This window comes from Panthera pardus, unplaced genomic scaffold (genome assembly GCF_024362965.1).
Source record: "Panthera pardus isolate Hobbes unplaced genomic scaffold, ASM2436296v1 HiC_scaffold_22, whole genome shotgun sequence".
In the NCBI taxonomy this organism is placed as follows: Eukaryota; Metazoa; Chordata; class Mammalia; order Carnivora; family Felidae; genus Panthera; species Panthera pardus.
Window position 1 is genome coordinate 59,197,967 of NW_026526788.1, and position 24,312 is coordinate 59,222,278.

At 39.3% G+C, this 24,312-nt stretch overlaps 1 protein-coding gene across 6 annotated transcripts in view; it reads left to right on the plus strand.

Annotated features, from left to right (window-relative positions):
* Positions 1–252: 252 nt before the first annotated feature.
* BTRC (beta-transducin repeat containing E3 ubiquitin protein ligase) overlaps positions 253–24,312 on the plus strand; it is a 183,115-nt gene continuing 159,055 nt past the window's right edge. For 3 of the 6 annotated variants that reach the window (XM_019459196.2, XM_019459197.2, XM_019459201.2), the window contains exon 1: positions 350–513. In XM_019459196.2, the coding sequence (XP_019314741.1) occupies positions 466–513 (48 nt within the window). In that variant the 5' untranslated portion in view covers positions 350–465. Of the gene's footprint in view, positions 514–24,312 lie in introns of all 6 variants that reach the window. The other 3 variants (XM_019459199.2, XM_019459198.2, XM_019459202.2) reach the window with 2 other exon arrangements.

Consider the following 24,312-nt stretch of genomic DNA (forward strand, 5'->3'; position numbering starts at 1 on the left):
TTTAGGCTACAGGTGAGGCGATCGTCGCCATCTTGATATCAAATGCCAGGCGAGCCGCCACTGGCGTCGCTCGGTAACCACGGAGACACCCGTGCCCCCTCCCCTTTCCCATCCGTAGAGGCTGTAAACTACGATTCCCATCAGCCGATTTTCTCCACTTGATGGCGAGTTGTCTAGATTTGCCTTTTGGCCGCCGCGACCGTGCCGCAGTGAACCGCGGGAGTTGCGGTTCGCGACTAGGCCTCACTTTTTGCCGCGGGAAACTCCAGCACTACAAATCCCGTGAGCCAGTGGGCTCACGCATGTGCACGGAACAGTGGGTCCTCGTTGGCCCCCTGCCGGAGCCTGAGAGGTAAGAGAGGGCGGGGGAAGGAAGAGGAGGCGGATCCGGGAGCTGCGTTGGCTGCGGCCTGGCACCAAGGGGGCGGCCCCGGCGGAGTGCAGACCCAGTGGCCCCCGGCGATTATGGACCCAGCCGAGGCGGTCCTGCAGGAAAAAGCGCTCAAGTTTATGGTGAGGAGAAGGCGCAGGCCGGGGTACTGTGGAGGCGGTGGCGTTGGCGGCGTCGCTGAGGCTCGGGCCTGGGCCGCCCGTCTGCGGGAGGAGGGGGCAGCAGGACCCTGGGCCGAGGCCCGCGGCGGGGGCAGCTGAAGGGACGGGACGGGAGAGCTCCAGGGAGGCGGGAGGGGGGTTGCGGAGAGGACCCGGGGGTGGGGGGCAACAGCTCCGCCATCTTGTGGATGAGAGGCCAAGTGACAGCGGGAGCTTAATCAGGGAGGGGGCTCTGGGAGGCGCGCGGGGCCCTGGAGGGAAAGGGGCGTGGGGACAGTTACTGAAGAGCCGAGGAAGCCCGGAGGAGATACGCCGTGAGGCTGCTGGCAGGGCCTTCTCGGTGTCAGGGTTTCGGGTAAGGCCCAGGAGAGGAGGTTCGTTCAGGAGTGGGGAAGGGGAGCGAGGGATAGTGGAAGGAGAGCTACGGGGCGGGGGGCATGGGGGGAACGGGCATGACGGGATGCAGATGGATCTAAGGGTGGAGGAGAGAAAGCCAGGGCAGGTGGGAGACTTGTTTTGTAGAAGGTGGGTGGGGGTGGTGGTGGTGCGGGGAGGGGAGATAGCCTTTGCCTTCAGGGTACAATCCCAGCTTGGCCAGACTGGTGTTGACAAACTCTGGAAAGGAAGAGGCCATCCTCACGAGGACGAGGGCTAGGGATGGAGACCTAGGGTTGTGGTGAATAGTCTATAGGACAGGAAGGGGGTGTTGATGGTGAGTCAGAATTACAAATGTCACAAAAAAGGGATACATACTCTATTTTGAAAGGAGAGGCTAATTATTGTAGCTAGGATGAGGTGATAAAACACAAGAGATTGGCCTGTCAGGGAAACAGGTACAGGAGATTGGGGGGAAATTAGTATCTAACAGAGTAAAATAAACCGTAGTGCTTCATTGTAAAGACAGTAGAACATGGGGGCCTGGTGTGGTATCACTTTCTGGGGAAGGAAAGGCCATGGAGATTACAATCGCAGGGCTCCTAAGAAGTGATGAGATCAGTGGAGAAATTCAGGAGATAAAGAGGAGATGTAATTAGTGGAATAGATGTCAGAATTGGTGTTTACTTATCAGTTTTAGGTTGAAGCGCTGTATGAACTTGGATTGGAATTTGTTGGGTGTATTTAAATCCTTTGGAGCCTAGTTCTTTAACTTTGTATCATGCTTCTCTTTTGCTGTGCTTGTTTGGCAAATTTGTATAGGCTGATATTTGATGCTTTTAATCTGATGCTTCTTGTATATCCTAGGTGTAAAACCAGACTTCGTGGTTACTGCTAAAGAATGATGGAATGCATAGATTGCTATCTTAACAGATGGCCTTAGGGATACTGATCTTATTTGCGGTGGAGTCCTTTTTCAGAAGTAATTGTAACCTCTCATTCCAAATCTCATTTCTTTGATAGTTATTTTGTTTCTGCCTGAAATACCAAAGCAAATCTAAATAAACCTGGACACTATTCTAATTGAAATTAGGCTTTAAACTGCCCCATTTATAAGAATACTTTTTCAGAGACTGGTCAAATTTACTAAAACTTTAGTGCTTTCAAAATCACCTACCTAAAGTTCAAGTGTATCATTAACAAAATGTCATTAGGCCTGAGGGAAGGTTCTTGAGTTTCTGCCAATGTTGAAATTCTAAAATATTAAAAATTTTTGGACTTTAGAAATAACAGGAAGTTGCTTTCTATTTTACTTATATTAATCTCTGTGCTTAATAACCTGTATGTCAGCTTCTAGATTTTAGTTAGAAAATTGGTAGATGCTTATTTTTGTTTTCCTACTTAGAGGTTGGCTGTCCTGATCTTGACACTTGTGTCAGATTTAGGGAATAATGTGATTTATAGATCATAAAGAGACATTATGAGATCATCTTCTTTACTCTTCATTAGACCTCAGCCTAGGAACATTCGCAACTGCTTGATTTTTGCTTTGTACCAGTGAGTTAATGTTTCGATAATGGTCTCCCGATTGAGTTAAAGTGGATCCGGAGATGGCCATGTAGTAGTTTGCAGCTTTTAGGGCACCACACATTATTAAATATTGAGTCAGTTTTCATATGGAGAAGCCAATTTTTTCTTTAATTTTAGTTACTTTCATTTTTGACCTTGCCTGCTATTTTGGCTGCTGCTGTTTGAGAAAAGACCAACTGGAAGAGCGTCACCAAGAATGACACCTAAATAACCGAAGCAGAGAATGGAGAGTTAGAAATTTCATATTTTTCAGCCCAGTCACAGTCTTATTATGAATCTGAGTAAGTCACAACTTGCCTTTGGTCCCATTTACCCTGCTAAAACACGTCTCTTTACTCAGTCAGTTTTGAGATAGGAAGAACTTTTATTTGTGCTTGTACCAAGTCATTAGTGCACAATCCACAGGGAAGAATGATCCTTTTAATCAAATTGAAATTTTTATATAGTCTTTGGATTGTTCTGGTCTTATTCCTTCCCTCAATTGCGAATTGTGAATGGCAATTTTATACAGATGCCCTGATTTCCATGGTTTAAGAAAATGTAAAATTTATTTAATATGCCAACATGAAATACTCTCTTTCATGATTTTTGCTTATTACAACATTAGCGTAGTGCTTCGATTAGGAATTTTACAGTAAAGTCTTATTAACAAGACTGCTAATTCAGAGTTGGCCATAATTTACACCTAGTCTAGATTTAAAGTTTACCCTTGGATACTTGTCAAAAAATAGTTTAAGCAGAATGTTTAACTTTCAGAAACAAATGACATTAAAGCAGTGGTATACATTGAATAACCTGTATGCTAATATCTCATTCAGCTTTAGCAGGTCCTCAAGTACCTTCTTAATACTTGGTCGACAAAATTATAATTCAGAATAGATAAATGGGAACTGGAAGAGGGTCTGAGAAGAGAAATGAAAATGATTGAGGGAATGTAGGCACCATTTTATGAGATATTAAAAAAATACACACAGTGGATGGAAAGATGAGTTGAGGGCTGGATTTGAAGTTTATTTTAAAAAATGGACAGGATAAATGAGTCCCAGAATATTAGATCTGGGGAAACATTTGAACTTGGATGAAATAATTTTGGGGCATATAAAATATTTTTTATAGAATTGATAGCTAAGTTAAACAGTATAAAAGATAATTTGTGGTAACAGACCACCCCACAACTTAGTAGCTTAAAAAACCAACTTATTATTTCTCTCAAATTTGTGGTTGATGATGGGTTTTCTGTTTCACATGGTGTTGGCTGGAGCGCCAGGATAGCTGGAATGTTCAGAATGGCCACACTCACATGGCTGACCATTGCCTGAGAGTTCAGTTAGCCCTGAAGGCCTTCAGTCCTACTTTATGTGGGCCTACTTTCTCCGCGTGGTCTTTGGATTTAGTTAAGCATGGTGCCTGGATTCTAAGAAGGAACATTTTAAGAGATAGGAAGTAGAAGGCAATCAGCCAGTTCTTTTAAGTCCTTGGATTGGAAGTCTGAGAATGTCACTCTTGGTCAAAGATAGTCAAGGCCAGCCCAGAGTCAAAGGGAGGGGAAATAATCTCTGCCTGGAGACAAGAAGAATGAGGTGCGAAAACAGGGAAATTGCTGGGGGCCGTGCCCTTTTGAGACTGGCTACCAGGGATGCTATTCTAGTTGGATGTTCAAGCTAAAAATACAAATGGGATCAGCCAAATTTGTGAATAAAAACACTAGGTTTGCTTTGGAAGCATCTTTTTTGAGGTTAACTTCTTAAGGAACTGACATGATCTCCTGCATGCCTTGCCTTGATAACATTACTGCAGAGATAATACTGGGTGAATTATATGATTCAGTAACTTCTTATTTGCTTGTGATTCAGTAACTTCTTATTTGCTTGAGAAGCATATGTATCTAAAAGCAAGAAATTGCATTTCAAAATACTCAGATTTTTCACTGTGATGGGCTTTTCCTTAAGTCAGTGAGTTTGATTACCAGCAGGTTGGGTGAACATTTGAAACTAGTTCTTAGTTTAGTTGTTGGAGTTTCTGTGTATCTTTTACTTGTTTTCAATTTAAATTAGCCTTCAGTTTCTTTTTTTGGATACTCATATAGGTATTAGGGTATGAAATTACGAATTAGTGGTAATTCTTTGTGCTAATTTTTTAAGTTCATGTTTGTGATGTACATAATGTATTACTGGAAGTGAATTATTTTTTTAAGTTTATTTAGAGAGAGAGAGCATGGGGGAGGGGCAGTGAGACGGAGAGAGAGAATTTTAAGTAGGCTATGCTCTGTCAGTGCAGAGCCAGAGGCAGGGCTAGAACTCACGAACTCTGTGAGATCATGACCTGAGCTGAAGTGAAGAGCTTGTCACTTAATGGACTGAGCCACTGAGGTGGCCCAGATGTGAATTATTAGTTGTAAAGTGAAAATTTTGTTTTGAAAGATTGTCAGAAAAAAAAATTTTTTTTTAAGTTTATTTATTTTGAGAGAGAGAGAGGGAGAGAATCTCAAACAGGCTCCATGCCATCAGGGGGTCTTGATATCATGAACTATGAGATCATGACCTGAGCAGGTATCCAGAGTTGGAGGCTTAGCTGCCTGAGCCACCCAGATGCCCCAGATAATAAGTGGTCTCTTTTTAAAGTTCATTTTCTAATTTAGCAATAAAAAATTTCCGATAGGGTGCCTGGAAGGCTCAGTCAGTTAAGCCTTCCACTCTGGATTTTGGCTCAGGTCATGATCTCGTGAGAACCCCGTGTCCCGTTCTGCACTGATGGTGCGGAGCCTGCTTGGGATTCTCTTCCTCCCTCTCTCTCTGCCATTCCCCCTCTTGCATGCACCCTCTCTCTCAAAATAAGTAAACTTAAAAAAGAGAGCACTTATTATTGTATATTATTTATATAGTGTTTAAATCCTGAAAGAGGAAGCAGATGAGAATTTTTTTCCATTGCTAAAGGAAGATGGGATATATATATAAGATCTTGATCACGTATAGAAAAGATTATTTTATGGTAAATGGCATCACAATTAAAACGAGGAAAGAAAAAGGAAATCTTTGTGCTATTGAAGTGTTTTAAAATACCATTTACTTTCTAGCAATATTAAAAAAAATTTTTTTTGATGTTTATTTATTTTTGAGAGAGAGGGAGAGACAGAATGTGAGCAGGGGAGGGGCAGAGAGGGAGAGACATAATCCAAAGCAGTCTCCAGGTTCTGAGCCATCAGCGCAGATCCTAACGCAGGGCTCAAACCCACGAACCGTGAGATCATGACCTGAGCTGAAGTCGGACACTCAACTGACTGAGCCACTCAGGTGCCCCAGGATATACTTGCCTTCTTATTCCCAAGCTATGATCTTACCTGACTTGACTCTGTCAGTAATGAGGTAACCACAGTAGAAGTGGGCAAGTTGTGTTTTTTTTAATTTTGTGTGTTTTTAAAAATATAGTTAGCCATGAATAGCTAACAACTATCATTTACTTATTGTTTACTATGTGCTGTTCTAAATTCTTTTTTTTTTTTTAAGTTTATTTTAATCTCTGTGCCAATGGGCTCGAAATCACCACCTTAAGATCAAGAGTCGCATGCTCTTCTGACTGAGCCAGCCCTATGTCCCTAAATTCTTTATAGATATTATTTCATTTAATCCTCCCAATAATAGATTCAGTACTATTTCCATTTTCAGATAAGAAGACTCATTCCAGAGAGGTTAAGTAACTTGTACAAAGTCACTCTGCTAGCAAGGAGCCTGACATCAAAGCCATGCAGTCTGACTCAACCCTGACTTACACTATTTTTAATCTTTGAAGAGCAGAGAAACAGTGGAATATAATGGCATATTTCTTTGCTAGTCACATGATAGCTGGAGTGGAAGAGTTACTGTCCAGACTTATGTATAGATTTTCTAATCATTTGAATTACTGAGGAAGTGGAGTAAGACTTTATAGTTTAGTCACAGCATTACTGTATCAGTTAGCTGTTGCTGAGTAATAAAACCCACAAAATACCATCACACACAATGTAGACATTTATCCTCATGAATATGTGGATTTGCTGAGTATTGGATGGTATAGGCTGGGCTTAGCTGGGTGACTCTGGACATTGCTGCTCACTGAGGACTGTTAACATATGATATTCTGGGGCTCAGACTAAAGAAATGGTGACTTCTCAGGCAAAGCTCTTCTCATTGCTACAGCAAAGGCACAAGAGAGCAAGCCCAATTATTCAAGTACCTTTCAGTCATCGGTTGTATCACACCTGCCAGTATTCCATTAACCAAAGCAAGTCACATGGGCAAGCCCAGAGTCAAAGGGCAGGAAAATATACTCTGCCCATAGAAGGCATGGGGGAGGGAGAAACTTGCCCAATAATGCACTTCAATAACAATAGTCTGTACTCTAGTTCATTTGATTTATAGAAGAGTGATAAAATGTTTACTATGACAGCTATTGTGCTTTCTTTCTGCTCTTCATTGTTACGCTGTCCTGACTAGCACTTTCTCACTTTGGTTACTGAACGACACTTTCTGGTTGGATACTTTCAGAATCACTATTTAATATAACAGGTGCCTTTGCATAATGTTTTGTGCAATTAAAAAAGGGCATAAAGAAATAGTTAGAGGGGCGCCTGGGTGGCTCAGTCGGTTGAGCTTCTGACTTTGGCTCAGGTCATGATCTCACGGTCCGTGAGTTCGAGCCCTGTGTCTGGCTGTGTGCTGACAGCTCGGAGCCTGGAGCCTGCTTCGGATTCTGTGTCTCCCTCTCTCTCTGACCCTCCCCCATTCGTGCTCTGTCTCTCTCTGTCTCAAAAATAAATAAACATTAAAAAAAAATTTAAGAAATAGTTAGAATCTTGACTTTAATCCACAGATATGCCCTGAAAAATTCATCACTATTACAAGCTATTCTTCAATCCTTAGGGAGGATAAAGTTGATGTCATTCCAGTGGCATTTGTAACAGAATTTGAACTGTAACAGAATTTGAATCAAGGTCATATGTAATGCTTTAACAACTCCCTTGGTAGCAGGGTTAGAGCTCTTAAATCCCTTCTCTGCACCTAAACTTGAGGCTGCAGAGATATGGTACTGGTATTTTCAGATGTCTGGGGGAATTTCAGGCTTTCACTGAAAAGTCATAGAAGTAGACCTCCAGGTATTATAGCATGTGAATAATACTTTTGCTGCTCAGATGCACAAATCCTTGTACTTGGGAACTAACACATTAGCACTAAATTGTTAATGTGGTTGTTTGTGAATTATTGGATTATTTCAAATATTTCAAAATATTTAGTGACATCTGAAAATGTACTAGTAAACATACACACAAAAGCATTACTTGGGTGATTTTCTTTGCATTCTTTAATGTTTTCTAGATTCTACAGCGAATGTGTATTGTTTTTAATAAGAAATTTAAGTTTAGTATACTGAGTGCATATACTTATAAAACAAGTGCCTCAAATTAAGACCTGCACTTGATCATGGACTGCAGTGTAGCCAAGCTCATTTTCTTAATTGGAAAATGGGCTGTTATTAGTTTTACCTTCCTAAAAACGTTCTCTTTTTTTCTCCTTCTCAGTTCATTTTAAATTGTAAATTGCCATGTATTATATATTAATTGATAATTTATACTGTTAAACTCCTATGTATCCAAGATTTTCATTGGGAATTTAGGACTGTGTGTTCCTAAATTGTGCTGGAGCACTGTGTTTTCCTTTTAAATAATACTTGGCATATTCAGTGGGTTGACAGCTGAAAACGAAGCCATGATAGTTGGCATGCAATGTGATTTGATAAAAATGTGAACATAAACTGAGTTGCAAAGCATTGTGTTACATATGGAGGGAGGTGGTTACGGGGGCAGGAGGGGATGAAGATACAAAATTAAATAAAACTTCTGTCTCCTCTAGAACTTCACAGTCTATTGAGAAGATAGGCATTTATAAATACCTCTTAAGGCACACCAGTAAGTGCCAAAATAGGGGCACAGAGTGTTACAGAAGTTAACGGAGGGGAAATCAGTTTTAACTGGAGAGATCTTTGGACTTTGTGGGAGAAGGTAGCTTCATATTGGATCTTGTAGAATAGATAGGTTTTGATAGACTTGTTTTTGAGGTGGGTAATTCCAGGAAGAGGAGAGAGTAGTTTGGGTAAAGGTTAGAAAATCAGGAGATGGGCAGGCACAGGTTGAGTAGATAGATACGACTTGGACATAGGTGCATAGCAGACAAGAAAGAAAAGAAATAGTACTGGGGAGTTTGGATTGAATTATATTGAAAAATAATATTCTAGTGTACTTTGTGTATGTGTCTGTGTAAGCTTTTTCGAGAAGTAATTATATAAAAAAGCACATAAATCATAAATAGCTCATTCAGTTTTTACCCTGATCACTTAAAACATTTTTTTTTGTTTATCTATTTTTGAGAGAGAGAAATAGCGCAGGCAGGGGAGGGGCACAGAGAGAGAGGGAGACAGAGGATCTGAAGCGGGCTCTGTGCTTACAGCAGAGAGCCCAATGAGGGCCTCTAACTCACAAACCACGAGATCGTGACCTACCTGAGCAGATCGTGACCTACCTGAGCGGAAGTCAGACGCTTAACCAACTGAGCCACCTGGGTGCCCTGATCACTTGTTTTTCTTTCTTTCTTTCTTTCTTTCTTTCTTTCTTTCTTTCTTTCTTTCTTTCTTTCTTTCTTTCTTTCTCTCTCTCTCTCTCTCTCTCTCTCTTTCTTTCTTTCTTTCTTTCTTTCTTTCTTTCTTTCTTTCTTTCCCTCTCTCTCTTTCTCTCTTTCTTAAGTTTATTTATTTTGAGAGTGAGAAGGGAAGGTGAAGAGAGAGGGAGAGAGAGAGAATCCCAAGTGCGCTGACAGTGCAGAGCCTACTGAGGAGCTTGAACTCACAAACCATGAGATCATGACCTGAGCCGAAATCAAGAGTCACCCAGGCACCTCAGTGATCACTTCTGTGTAAGCATTATCTAATATCTAAAGATTAGTTTTACCTTTATTTGTATTTAACCTCATATAAATGGAATCATTCCAGTATATATTCTAAGTGTCTGGCTTCTTTTGTCCCATATTGTTTGTAAGATGATTCATTCAGGTGTTTTTGTTAGGTGTAGTGTGTTCATTCTTATTGCTGTGTAGTATTCCAATGTGTGACTATACTTCGTATTTTTAGCCATTCTACTGTTGATGTACATTTGGGTTATTTCCAATTTTTGACTATTGTGAATTGTGCTGTTATGAATAATCTTATACATGTCTTTTCTTGAACCTATGTACATATCTTTGTCAAGTATATATCTAGGAGTGGGATTGCTGGGTCATAGACTATGAAAATGTTTAGCTTTCATAAGTACGATGAAATTCTTTTCCATTTCACACTTCGAACAGCAGCGTATGAGAATTCCAGTTGCTTCGTGGTCTTGTAACACTCACTTGTTGTCTGTCTTTTTCATTTTAGCCATACTAGTAGATGAATGGTACTATCTCAGTGCTTTAATTTGCATTTCCTTAGGGACTACTGTAATCAAGCACCTTTTTAGGTTTATTGGCTCTTTAAATATACTCTTTTGTAAAGTGTCTATTCAAGCCTTGGTCATTTTTTTTTAAATTGATTTGTTCCTTATATTCTGAAAAATACAAATCTTTTGTCAAGGATATGGTATCTTTGTATGAACAGAATGTTTGTTTTCAGACTTTCATTTGAGGGATCAATAAAAAATGTCACAAGATTTTGTGTACTACCTAGGATTTTGTACTACATAGGATTCACGGGATTAGCAAGTTTTTTTTTTTTTTCCTCTACATACCAGTACTTTAAAAACAATCATAATGGGGCACTTGCGTGGCTCAGTTGGTTAAGCCTCCTACTCTTGATTTTGGCTTAGGTCATGATCTCACGAGCCCTGTGTTGGGCTCCATGTTGACAGTGTGGAGCCTGCTTGGGATTCTCTGTCTCTGTGTCTCTCTCAAAATAAATAAACTTAAAAAAAAAAAAAAAAGAATCATCACAACACCATCATTTTATAAAAGAAAGAAATGCCACAAATAGCAAGGATATAATCTCAGGATAAAGGAAACTCTTTAGGGTAGGCAGAATAAACACCCCCCCCCCCATTCCCCAATTCCAAAAACCTGTGAATATGTTAAATTACATGGGAATTAAGGCGACTGATGGAATTAAGGTTGCTAATCAGTTGACTTTAAGATAGGGAGATTATCCTGGATTGTTCATGTTGGTCCCAGTATTAATCACAAGGGACCCCGAATGTGTAAGAGGAAGGCAGAAGAAGAGGTCAGAGTGATGCCATGTGAGAACTCAATCTACTGTTGCTGGCTTTGAGGATGGGAGAGGAGAGGCATGAGCTAAGGAATGTAAGCAGCCCCTAGAAGCTGTTAAGGACAAGCTAGAGCCTCCGGAACAGAACATATTCCCACTGACCCCTTGATTTTGGCTCAGTGAGACCCATTTCAGACTTCTGAACTACAGAACTGTAAAATAATAAATTGATGTTGTTTTAAGCCACTAAGTATGTGGTAATTTGTTACAGCAGACACAGAAAACTAATACACTCTTTCTCAAGAGAAGATGGTTACCCTTGGAGTGTCTGGGTGGCTTAGTCCATTAAGCGTCTCACTTTGGCTCAAGTCATGATCTCACTCATGGCTTGTGAGTTCGAGCCCTGCATCGGGCTCTGTGCTGACAGTTCGGAGCCTAGAGCCTATTTCAGATCCTGTGCCTCTGTCTCTCTCTCTGTTCCTCCCCCACTTGCACTCTGTCTCTGTCTCTCTCTCTCAAAAATAAACATTAAAAAAAAAAGGTAGTTACCCTAATTGGGGTGTATATGTTGATAAACATGCATATATATATACATGCATAATATCAGTATCTTTATCTTTAGTGTTTGATAACTACCAGTGCAGTCCTTTCTCTTTCTGTCAACATTTTATTTTGAATCAATCTCAGAATTACAGAAGAGTTTCAAATGAAACAAATGAAATTTTTTCCTGAATCATTTGAGTGTAAGTTGTCACATCACTAAATGCTTTCGTGTGTATTTTTTACAAATAAGGACATGTTACATAACTATAATAAAACCATTCAGAAATTTATAGGGTATAATTACAGATCTAACTCTCAGACCCCATTCAAACTTTGCTACCTGTTCCAGTAATGTTCTTTATAGCAAAAACGATCGAATCTAGAATCACATATTGAATTTAGTTGTCCTGTCTCTTTAGTCTCCTTCAGTGTACAACAGTTAATTAGTCTTTCTTTGACTCTCATAACTATGGCACTTTTGAACATGATAGGCTAGTTATTTTGTGGAATGCTCCCTCAATTTGGGTTTATCTGATTTTTCCTCATGATTGGATCCAGGTTATGTATTTTTGGCAGAAATCCCACAAAAGTTATGCTCTGTTTTACTCATTGCCTCCTGTCGGGTGACACATGATTTTTATTTGTCTTATCATTTTGTTTACTTCATTAAGGTGGCATCTGCCAGTTTCTTCTTTTAAAAATTTTTTTCTTTTGTAGTAAATATTTTTTTTTCTTTTTTTTTTTTTTATTACTTTATTTTTTGAAGGCAGAGAGAGACAGAGTGCCAGTAGGGGAGGGGCAGAGAGAGAGGGAGACACAGAATCTGAAGCAGGCTCCAGGCTCTGAGCTGTCAGCACAGAGCCCGATGCGGGGCCCAAACTCACAAACTGTGAGATCATGACCTGAGCTGAAGTCGGACGCTCAACTGACTGAGCCACCCAGGCTCCCCTATACCACATCTTCTTTATCCATTCATCAGTCAATGGATATTTGGACTCTTTCCATAGTTTGACTATTGTTGACAATGCCGCTATAAACATTGGGGTGCCTGTGCCCCTTTGAATCAGCATTTTTGTATCCTTTGGGTAAATAATAGTGCAATTGCTGCATCATAGGAATAGTTCTATTTTTAGTTTCTTGAGGAACCTCCATACTGTTTTCCAGTGTGGCTGCACCAGTTTGCATTCCCACAACAGTGCAAGAGGGATCCCCTTTCTCCACATCCTCACCAACACCTGTTGTTTCTTGGGTTGTTAATTTTAGCCATTCTGACAGGTGTGAGGTGGTATCTCATTGTGGTTTTGATTTGTATTTCCCTGATGATGAGTGACGTTGAGCATCTTTTCACGTGTCTTTTAGCCATCTGGATGTCGTCTTTGAAAAGTGTCTATTCATGTCTTCTGCCCATATTTGTTTTATTTATTTATTTATTTATTTATTTATTTATTTATTTATTTTAATTTTTTTTTTTAACGTTTTATTTATTTTTGAGACAGAGAGAGACAGAGCATGAACGGGGGAGGGGCAGAGAGAGAGGGAGACACAGAATCGGAAGCAGGCTCCAGGCTCTGAGCCATCAGCCCAGAGCCCGACGCGGGGCTCGAACTCACGGACCGCGAGATCGTGACCTGAGCTGAAGTCAGCCGCTTAACCGACTGAGCCACCCAGGCACCCCCTGCCCATATTTGTTTTTTTGGGTGTTAAGTTTGATAAGTTCTGTATAGATTTTGGATACTAACCCTTTATCTGATATGTCATTTGCGATTATCTTAGCCCATTCCATCAGTTTCCTTTTAGTTTTCTTGATTCTTTCCTTCACTGTGCAGAAGCTTTTTATCTTGATGAAGTCCCAATAGACCTGTTTGCTTTTCTTTCCCTTGCCTTCAGCCTTGTGTCTAGTTGTAGTAAATATTTTATGGAAAGAGACTTTGGAACTAGGTAACTATCCTATTTTTTTCATCAGATTTTCAGTCCATTTATTTGTAACAGAATGGGCTTATGAAACCCTGTTTTATTTGATGGGCTGTAGTCCATTACTGTCATTTATTTTTATCTATTTTTATTTTAATTTTTAATTTTTTAAAATTTACATCCAAGTTAGTTAGCATATAGTATAATGATTTCAGGAGTAATCCAGTGATTCATCCCCTACATATAATACCCATTGCTTATCCCAACAAGTGTTCTCCTTAATGCCCCTTGCCCATTTAGCCCATCCTCCCACCCACAACCTCTCCAGCAACCCTCAATTTGTCCTCTATATTTAAGAGTCTCTTACATTTTGTCCCCCTCCCTGTTTTTATATTATTTTTGCTTCCCTTCCCTTATGTTCATCTGTTTTGTATCTTAAATTCTACATATGAGTGAAGTCATATGATACTTGTCTTTCTGTGACTGACCAATTTTGTTTAGCATAATACCCTCACTCTAGTTCCATCCATGTTGTTGCAAATGGTAAGATTTCATTCTTTTTGATTGCTGAGTACTATATTGTATATATATACCACATCTTCTTTATCCATTCATCTGTTGATGGACATTTGGGCTCTTGCCATACTTTGGCTATTGTTGATAGCACTGCTGTAAACATTGGGGTGCATGTGCCCCTTCAAAACAGCACACCTGTATCCTTTGCATAAATACCTAGTAGTGCAATTGCTGGGTCGCAGGGTAGTTCTATTTTTAATTTTTTGAGGAACCTCCATACTGTTTTCCAGAGAGGCTGTACCAGTTTGCATTCCTACCAGCAGTGCAAAAGGGTTCCTCTTTATCTGCATCCTCACCATCGATTGTTGTTAATGTTAGCCATTCTGACGGTGTGAGGTGGTATCTCATTGTGGTTTTGATTTGTATTTCCCTGATGATGAGTGATGTTGACCATTTTTTCATGGGTCTGTTGGTCATCTGGATATCTTCTTTGGAAAAGTGCCTGTTCGTGTCTTTTGCCCATTTCTTCACCGGGTTATTTGTTTTTTTGGGTGTTGAGTTTAAGTTCTTTATAGATTTTGGATACTATATTTATTTTTTAAATGTTTATTCATTAAAATGTTTTTTTAATGTTTATTTATTTTTGAGAGAGTAGGGGAGGGGCAGAGAGAGAGGGAGACACAAAACCCGAAGCAGCCTCCAGGCTCTGATCTGTCGGCAGAGAGCCTGACATGGGGCTCAAACTCAACTGCGAGAGCTGCGAGATCATGACCTGAGTCAATGTCAGGTGTTTAACTGACTAAGCCACTCAGGTGCCCTAGATGTTTACTCATTTTTGAGAGAGAGAGAGAGAGCGAGTGAGCAGGGGAGGGGTAGAGAGAAAGGGGGATAGAGGATCCGAACTGGGCTCTGCACAGACAGCAGCAAGCCCAGTGCATAAACCATGAGATCATTACCTGAGCCGAAGTCACACACCCAGCCGACTGAGCCACCCAGGCGCCCCTCAGTGCTGTCATTTATTTTGATGCTTAAGCTGTTCCCTGTTTAGCTTATGACAGTGCTTTCAAGCTGCTTCCTTTGTCTTTTTGATGTATTCCCATCATTCTTTAAGCATTTTCTTTCTTTCTGGTATAAGAAGGTATTATTATATTTAAAAAGGCTCATCTTGTATTTTTTCTCTCAGCCCTGGAATCAGTGATTTCTCCCAGTAACCTTGGTTTCTTTTAGTAGAGAATGATCTTTAGAAGTCAAGATATGGGTGTTAGATGTACTCATTGCTATTGGGGTCTCGCTGCTCCCAGGTCCTCTCACTGGACAGAGGTAGGGTATATATGTATGTGTAAACATGCACACCTGCATTTATATCACTATTTTAACTCTATCTACATATTTATTTCAAACCATGAGTTCACTTTGATATGTCCAGTTCTAGTCTAACACTGTAATAGGTTTCATTCAGTAATTTCCTTAATTCCCTTTTCTGACAGTAAGTTGGTTTTCATTATCCTCAATGTATTTTACCAGTCAATTTCCCTATATGTGACCAGTTTCTCCTCTTGCTGCTGTTCCTGACATCTACCACATGGATGGCATCCTTACTCAGGCTCCAAAATCCCATATCAGGCTGCTGCCTCTACTCCCTGTTTGAACATCTTTCTCACTTCAGGCTCTGATACCCTGCACTAGGTTGCTCTTCTCAGTCCATCTGGATTCCAGCACTCCATGCAGGGCTGCCAAGGCTGCCATATTCCTGTATGTACATCCTCTTTATCCTGCTAGCACTCTGACTTCCTACAGTAGATCAGTGCTGATCCCACCACCCCATCTTGTGTAGACATATATTGTGCTTGGCCCTGACTAAACTGGATGCTTTTTTTTTTTTTTTTTTTTTAAATCTTGCAAAACAAACTGTATACCCATTTAACAACAATTCTCCATTTCCCCCTTCCCTCAGCCTTTGGCAACCACCATTCTACTTTGTTTCTATGAAATTGGCTACTTTAGATACCTCATATAAGTGGTATCCTATAGTATTTGTTTCTTGGTAAATGTCTTATTTTTTTTTAGCAGGATGTCCTCAAGGTTCATCCATGTTGCAGCATATGTCAGAATTTCCTTCCTTTTTTTTTTTTTTTTTTTTTTAAATGTTTATTTACTTTTGAGAGAGACAGAGAGTGAGCAGGTGGGGGAGCAGAGAGAGAGAAGGAGACAGAATTCCAAGCAGGCTCCATGCCACCATCACAGAGCCCGATGTGGGACTGGAACTCAAACTGAGAGATCATGACCTGAGCCAAAACCAAGAGTCAGATGCTTAACCAACTGAGCCAGCCAGGTGCTCCTCCTTCCGTTTTTTAAGGCTGACTAATATTCCATCGTATATAAACATCATATTTTGTTTATCCATTGATCTCTTGCCAGATGCTTGGGATCCTTCCACCTTTTGGCTATTGTGAATAATGCTATGAACATGAGTTTAGAGATAGTCTTTTTAAGGGGGTGTCTGGCTGGCTCAGAAGAGCATGCAACTCTTGATCTTGGTCATGAGTTCGAGCCCTGTGTGGGTGTAGAGATTATTTAAAATAAAATTAATTAAAAAAAGAGATAATGTCTTTAAGACCCTGAAAGGCTTTATTGTTTTACCTTTTTCTTTCTTCCTTTCTTTTTATTTCTTTCTTTCTTTCTTTCTTTCTTTCTTTCTTTCTTTCTTTCTTTCTTTCTTCCTTCCTTCCTTCCTTCCTTCCTTCCTTCCTTCCTTCCTTCCTTTCTTTCTTTTGAAATGTTTATTCATTTTTGAGAGACTGAGACAGAGTGGAGGAGGGGCAGAGAGACAGGGAGACATAGAATCCGAAGCAGGCTCCAAGCTCTGAGCTGTCAGCACAGAGCCCAGAGCAGGGCTTGAACTTGTGAACCATGCAATAATGACCTGAGCTAAGTTGGACGCTTAACCACCTGAGCCACCCAGGTACCCCACCTTTTACATTTAGATCTATAGTCCATCTGGAATTAATTAATTAATTAATGTTTGGTGTGAGGTAGAGGACAGAATTCAGTTTGTTTTTTAATCCAGTTGATCCGATGTCATTTATTGAAAAGATTATTCTTTCTATGTTGCATTGCAGGGTCACTTTTGCCATATACCACCTGTCTGTATAGCTTGTTTCTAGGACTCTCTGTTCTGTTCCATTGTTCTGTTATTCTTGTGCCAATATCATACTTTCTTAATTACTGTATTTTTATATCACTTCTTGATATCTGATAGTATATGCCCTTCAGTTCCTCCACACACCCCTCCCCCCCCCCCCCCCCGATTGTACTGGCTATTCTTGGCTTTTTGCATTTCCATATATATATTTGGAATCAGCTTGTTAACGTCCACAAACATGCTGGTATGATTTTTATTGCATCGAATCTCTATATAAAGTTTGGGGAGAATTGAGATTGTAACACTATTGAATTTTACAATCCATGAAAATGGTACATCTTTCCATTTATTTAGGTCTTTAATTTCTCTATGTAGAGGTCTTTGTACATTTTTTGTTAGGTTTATTCCTAGGTATTTGTTATTTTTAGATGCTTTTTTTTAAGATGCTATTTTTAAAATTTAATTTTCCACTTGTTGCTGATAGTGCAAAGGTTTTTTAATCTGAAGTCCATGGCCCCCATTCAAGATATAAACACATGCAAATACTTTTTTTCTGAAAGGTCTATAATTTACATCTGAACCTGATTCCCACTGAGGGCAATAACAACAAAGGTTAAAGACCACTGTAGCAGTTTCACTTAGAGTAGATTGGACTTGGGAGGAGGGAATAGACAGAGGCAGAGAGGTCACTTAGAGGTTATATAATAGTCCAGGTAAGAAGCCATATGGGCTTGAGCCAGGACAGTAAGTATGGAAAGAACGAAAGACACTTAAGGAATATTCTCGAGATAGAATGAATAAGGTTTGCCTGGAGTAGGATAGGAGAAATAAATAAAAAGAGAAAAGAGTAAAAAAAGGTGTCAGGCATGTTTGGGGGCAGTTAAAGGGAAGTTTTCCATAGCAATAGATATGGGAAAATGAGTATTTGGCGGGTAAAGATGTTGAGATAGTCCCTAATTCTAACAAGGAGACTAAATTTAAAATATATTCACATAGATAAAAATGGGCATGGGGCGCCTGGGTGGCTCAGTCAGTTGGTTAAGTGTCTGGCTTCAGCTCAGGTCATGATCTCATGGTTTATGAATTTGAAACCCGCGTCGGGCTCTGTGCTGACAGCTCACAGCCTGGAGCCTGCTTTGGATTTGTGTCTCCCAATCTCTCTGCCCCTCTCCCCCACTCATTCTCTGTCTATCTGTATCTCTCTCTCAAAAATAAATAAAAACATTTAAAAAAATAAAAAATGGGCATAATGGTATATTTGGGATTTGCCTTGGGATTTGGAAGGTGGAAAGCTGAGTGAAGGGAATCCATTATATGCTATTCCATACTTTTCTGTGTATATAAAAGTATCATAGTAACAAGTTAAAAGAGAAAGATTTATCCGCATAGAGAGTGAGCCAAATTGAAGTTCTCTGGACCACTCACCTCAAATTCCTATGTGATAGAAAGATCAGGATTCATCTAAACACTATATTTGGCTTTTGAGTAATTTCATGATCACTGTCTTGTGCTGTGACACTGTTTTATCAAGATCAGCCAGATAAGGATGCTCAAAGCTACAAAGGCTTTCCATGCTAGCTGAGGTAGGCCAAGTGCGTGGATGTGGCTAGGAGTTAAGGAGAGGAAATTTAGCTAGGTAGATGGAACATGGCATCTGTTGGCAACTCAAGTTTCGCAAGGGCAGGATATTCTTTCAGGGCGAGAACAGTGACAAGAAGTCTGGGTGCAGATATTCTGAGGAGATCCAGATAGACAGCATCAGTATGTACTGAAAACAGGTAGCAAGGACCCTGATTAAAGTTGGGGATCAAAAGTCAAACTGGAATACCCAGCAAGGAACTAAAGAATTCATCATTCAATTCATTTATTCATTCAACCAGTACTCATTAGTGCCTGCTACAATAGTCCTACACTTTACCATGCATAAGAATTATTTGGAGAGTGTGTTAAATTGTAGTGCAGATTCTGTGCTTTTCTCCCTCCACTTAATTTAGTAGGTCTCAAGAATCTGCATATTTAACAGTGTTACTTTTTTTTAGTGTTTATTTTATTTTATTTATGTATTTTTAGTTCTTTTTAATGTTTATTTTTTGAGAGAGAGAGACAGAGTGTAAGTGGGGGTGGGGGGGGTGTGGAGAGAGAGGGAGACTCAGAATCTGAAGCAGGCTCTAGACTCTGAGCCGTCAGCGCAGAGCTTGACACAGGGCTCGAACCCACGGACCACAAGATCGTGATCTGAGCTGAAGTTGGATGCTTAACCGACTAAGCCACCCAGGCGCCCCTATTTTATTTTTGAGAGACAGAGAAAGAGAAAGAGAGAGAGAGTGAGCTAGCGAGCACATGAAAGCAGGATAGGGGCAGAGAGAGGGAGACAGAGATCTGAAGCAGGCTCCACGCTGTCTGCGCAGAGCCCCATGTGTGGCTCGAATTCATGAACCATGAGATCATGACCTGAGCCAGATGGTTAATCGACTGACCCATCCAGGCACCCCTCAGTGTTTCTGATACAGATATTTCTCAGATCATGTTTGACAAAAGTCTAGTCCACTGTGTTCTGGCCAGTCTACCAACAAAGAGGGAGTGGGGGAGTATTGTGGCTAGAACCAAAGTAAAAGGTGAAGCCTTGTACGTGGAGAACATAGCAGGAAGGAACTGAGTTAACTGGAATCAAAAGTGAAGGCAGGTGGTAATCATTTTGTAATATAGTATGAAAGTGTATTAAATCAATGTATTATACCCCTTAAGCCTGCACACTTTTGTATGCCAATTATATGTCAATAAAGCTGGGGGAAAAAGAGTGAAGGCAGAATGACACAAACCTCATGGCAGAGGCTTGGAATCTGAATTCCAACGGATTAGATTTCTAAAAAGAATTTACTTCTGGGGGCTGTTTGCAGCTAGAGAAATTGGTGAGCTATGAGGGGCAGAAAAATAAGCAAGATAGGCCATTTATAAGAGGTATATCTAGCAGAGAGGCACCTGGGTGGCTCAGTCAAGAGTGTCTGACTCTTGGTTTTGGCTCAGGTCATGATCTCATGATTCAAGTTTCAAGCACCATGTTGGGCTCTGCGCTGACAGCACGGAGCCTGCTTGGGATTCTCTCTCTCCCTCTCTCTGCCCCTTCCCTGCTCGTGCTCTTTCTCTCTCAAAATAAATATAAATAAACTTAAAAAAAAGAAGAGGTACATCTAGTAGAAGAACAATAGCAACATCCCAAAATGTGGACACTCTAGGTATGTTAAAATTACCTCACAGTACAAAATAGTAGTCCCTGTTGGTGCTTATGAAATTGTTGTGAATAGTTCTGATGTTACTTTTATTGTTAGTATTTTAGGAACCTATCACATGTGTGAAAGTAAATAACAACAGAATACCTCCCCAGTTGTTTCATATTGCTCTGAAGTAGAAGTAATGTTAAGGAGCAAGGGAAGAATTTTGAGGAATCACTGAAGTATTGCTTAAAAGGCATACTTAAATGGTAGAGAAATTTATGATGAAAGATTAGTCTCTGGTACAATTACCTAGACTGGAATGCTTTTGAGCAAGGACCTCAGGCTGACCTCAAGTGACAGGCACATAGCCACAGGCTCTCTAGGTAGTGAGAAATTCTGTCTAAAAAGGTCTTTTTCTCTCCCATTTCTTGGATCGTCATCACCATCTGCCACAGCATCTTTCAAATAGAGGAAGGAAGATATAATTTGATACAATTAAATGAGGTAAATGTGACAGTGCTTTCTAGGCCATAAGGATATAGTGGCGATGATACTTTTAGAACAAAATTCTAACACAAAATAATTCACACAGACTTTCAAGGTTTATTGAATAGGCATTCTACCACTATTCCATTTTACTGCTTGAGCATATATTTATTCATGCTGCTGTGTGCAAATTTTTGGTCTTAGTTCTTTAAAAAAGAATTTTTATTAACATCCAGTAAAATTGAGGTTTTTTTGTGTATAGGTCTCAGAATTTTAACACGTGTAGATTTATGTAACTACCACCGCAGTCAATATACAAAACAGTCCCATCACTCTTCCCCAAAACTCCCATGTACTATGTTCCCCCCACCTCATCTCTAACTTTTAGGAACTGTGAACTTTCTCTCTCATTTTAGTTTTATCTTTTTGAGAATGTCATCTAAATGGAATCGTAGAGTATGTGATCTTTTGCCATTGGCTTCTTTCACTGAGCACAATGCCCTTGAGATAGATTCATGCAAGTCGTTGCATATATCAATATTTCATTCCTTTTTATTGTTTAGTAATCCATTGTATGGGTTTTACCACATTTTGTCTATCCATTCACCTGTTGAAGGATATATGGGTTGTTTCTGGTTTTTGGTGACTTTAAATAGAGCTGCTATATATACTTATGTATAGGTTTTGTGTGAATATAAGGTTTTTTTTTTTCCTGTAGGGTAAATACCCAGGAGGGGAATTGCTGGGTTGTATGGTAAACACATGTTTAAATTTATAAGAAACTGCCAGTTTCCAAGAGTGACTGTACCATTTTTTTAAATTGAAGAATAATCGACGTACAATATTGTATTAGTTTCAGGTGTACAAGGTAGTGATTTGACATTTACATAAATTATGTAAATTTACTTAGTGTAAATGTAAATGTAAAATTACTTAGTGTGGTCACCACAATAAATCTGATTGCAGTCTATCACGATATAAAGTTGTTCCAGTATTAGTGACTATATTTCCTATGCTGTACATTACATCCCTTTGCCTTATTTATTATTTAAATTTTTAAGTTTATGTATTTATTTTGAGAGAGAGAAAAAGCACGAAGGGGGGAGGGGCAGAGAGAGGGGGAGAGAGAACCATAAACAGGCCCTGTGCTATTAGTGCAGAGCCCGATGGCGGTCTCAATCTCACAATCCACAGGATCATAACCCGAGCTGAAATCCAGAGTCAGACGCTTAACCAACTGAGCCACCCAGGCATTCCTGTCTTATTTATTTTGTAACTGGAAGATTGTACCTTTTAATCCACTTCCCCTATTTCATCTCTGGCTGTACCATTTTGCATTCCCACAGCAGTGTATGAAAGTTCTGGTTGCTCTGCATCCTTAGTTGCCCTTGGGATTGTCTCTATTTTTTATTGTAGCCATTTGAATATGTATATAGTAATATCTTACTGTGGTTTTAATTTGTATTTTTCTAATGAATGCCTCAGTTCTTGATGACTTTATCTGTTGGGATCAAACACAAGAGATAGTCATCATCAGAAGAATCAGAGGAATGCTCATCAGAATATGCCTTAAATTTAACATTCTATGAAAGATACTCTGTGAATATTTTAAAAAGGAGTTTGTACTAATAAATGTTCGTGGTTCTTAATTAAGAGTGGGGCACTCTGAAACATGTCTATAAAGTCTCAAGTAAGCCTTTGTGACAGTGAGAATGAGAGAAGTTTGTTTCTGGTGACCTTTGGTCTTACATAGCACACTTGGTGGGTTTTAATAAACTGAGGAGATAAGCAAATGAAAAATATATCTGGTCATCCTATAATTTCTTAAAGCAAAATAAATGAGAAACACTTGTGGTCATCATGATCAACATAAACTGATCTATTACTGGTAGCATAGGTCAGTGGTATGATTTTGAATAACTTGCTTATTTAGGGATATAATTTAGATAAAGGAAAGATAAAGGAAAGGAGGATATTCCTGTGAGTAGTAATATTTGACCCTCTCCTGCTTCTTTTCCCTTCCTTATAAATCATCCCAGGCAGCAGTTTGTATTATGAGAAGCGAACCAAATGTTTGCTAATTAAATGTTTAGTGTTTATTTTAGTTGGTTATTAGCTTGAGGTCAAATTTGTTTAATGAGTAAATATGGAAGAGTTATGTTTTTTTTTTTCCCACTTTGGACAAATACTTGCTCATCATCGGTATGTTATCCTAGTTCATGAAGCTGGAATGTAATTTCCTTATTTTTAATGACTGTAGATGTTTATAGTTATTGACTCTTTGTTTTGATGTTGTCAGGCATGTGAGTACTTTCTTTGTTACCAAGTCCTCAGGAGATAGCTTCCTGCTTATAACTTATTTCCCTGGGAAAATATAGTCCACTTTGAAGCAGTTTCCAGTAATATATTGCTACAGAGATAGACTGTCAAGTAGGGACTCTAGTGTAATTTAGAAAAGGTGACTTAAGTAGAACATTGATTCATCTGTTTTTCAAATTGCAGTTAATTATAATGGCAGCTTATAAGATCTGCTTCACTCTCTCTTGGACTCTTGCCTAAGATTACAAATTTTATGAGATTTGAGGTAAAAACGGACAATTTAAAATTATCCAAATGAATTCATTGAAAAGAATCCTGCTTGTTAAATCATACTTGTAAAGGTTTTTCACACCCTCCAATCGTATCCAGGTTTGGCATTTTGAAAAGCAGAATGGTCACTTTATTTTTTATCAGAGTTTGAGAATAGAGTTCTTTATTCAGGTAGGTGTCATCTTTGATTATATGGTAGTGTTGTGAATATAGTCCCTTTACCTAACACCTGTAGCTGACACGTAGTGATTGCATCAGTAAACTATATGATCCTTGTTATGTTCATATGTGGTCATGTTAAAAAGTATTTCTTAAGTATTCTTAAATGTGTCTTACCAATATTTTATGGAAAAATATTCACAATCTTTTGAAAGTGTTCATGTTAAAAAGAATTAGAAATGATGTTTGTTTATTTATTTTTTAATGTTTATTTAGTTTTGAGAGAGAGAGAGAGCTCAAGCAAGGGAGGGGCAGAGAGAGAGGGAGACACAGAGAATCCAAAGCAGTTCTAGGCTCTGAGCTGACAGCTCAGAGCCTGGCGTGGGGCTCGAATTCACAGACCATGAAATCAAGACCTCAGGTACCCAGGTGCCCTGATGTTTATTTCATTTGGACCCGCTTCACTTTCAATGTGTTATTAAAATGTAGGCATAGTATATAAGAATTCATCCTATAGGATCAACTGAGACTTTGATTTAAATATATTATAAATTATACATGGAAGGCTGCATAAGATGCTACATATTTTTTTTCCCAAAGAAGCTTCTTTAAATGGTTCTGTTAAGTATAGGAATGTTCTGATGATTATCTTTTTAATTAAAATGAGAAATCTTTGTTTAAAGTGGCATTCTTTTTTTACGGCCTGTTACAGTCTCTGTAACAATCATTTCTTAAGTCTGAACGTTTTATTTCCAGGAATCCATTTATATAAAACTATGTTTAGACTTAATTAAGGAACGATTCTTACAAAGCTTGTAAATAGCCAGGAAAAAAGGGACCGAAAATAAAACTGACATTCACATTTAACAAAATGATTGTTACAAGGTATGTAATAAGCTATAAAAATACAATAAATCCGTTTTTATAAGAGTTCATATTTTTTGATCCTTGTTTTCAAGGGTATTTAAGAAAAATATCAAA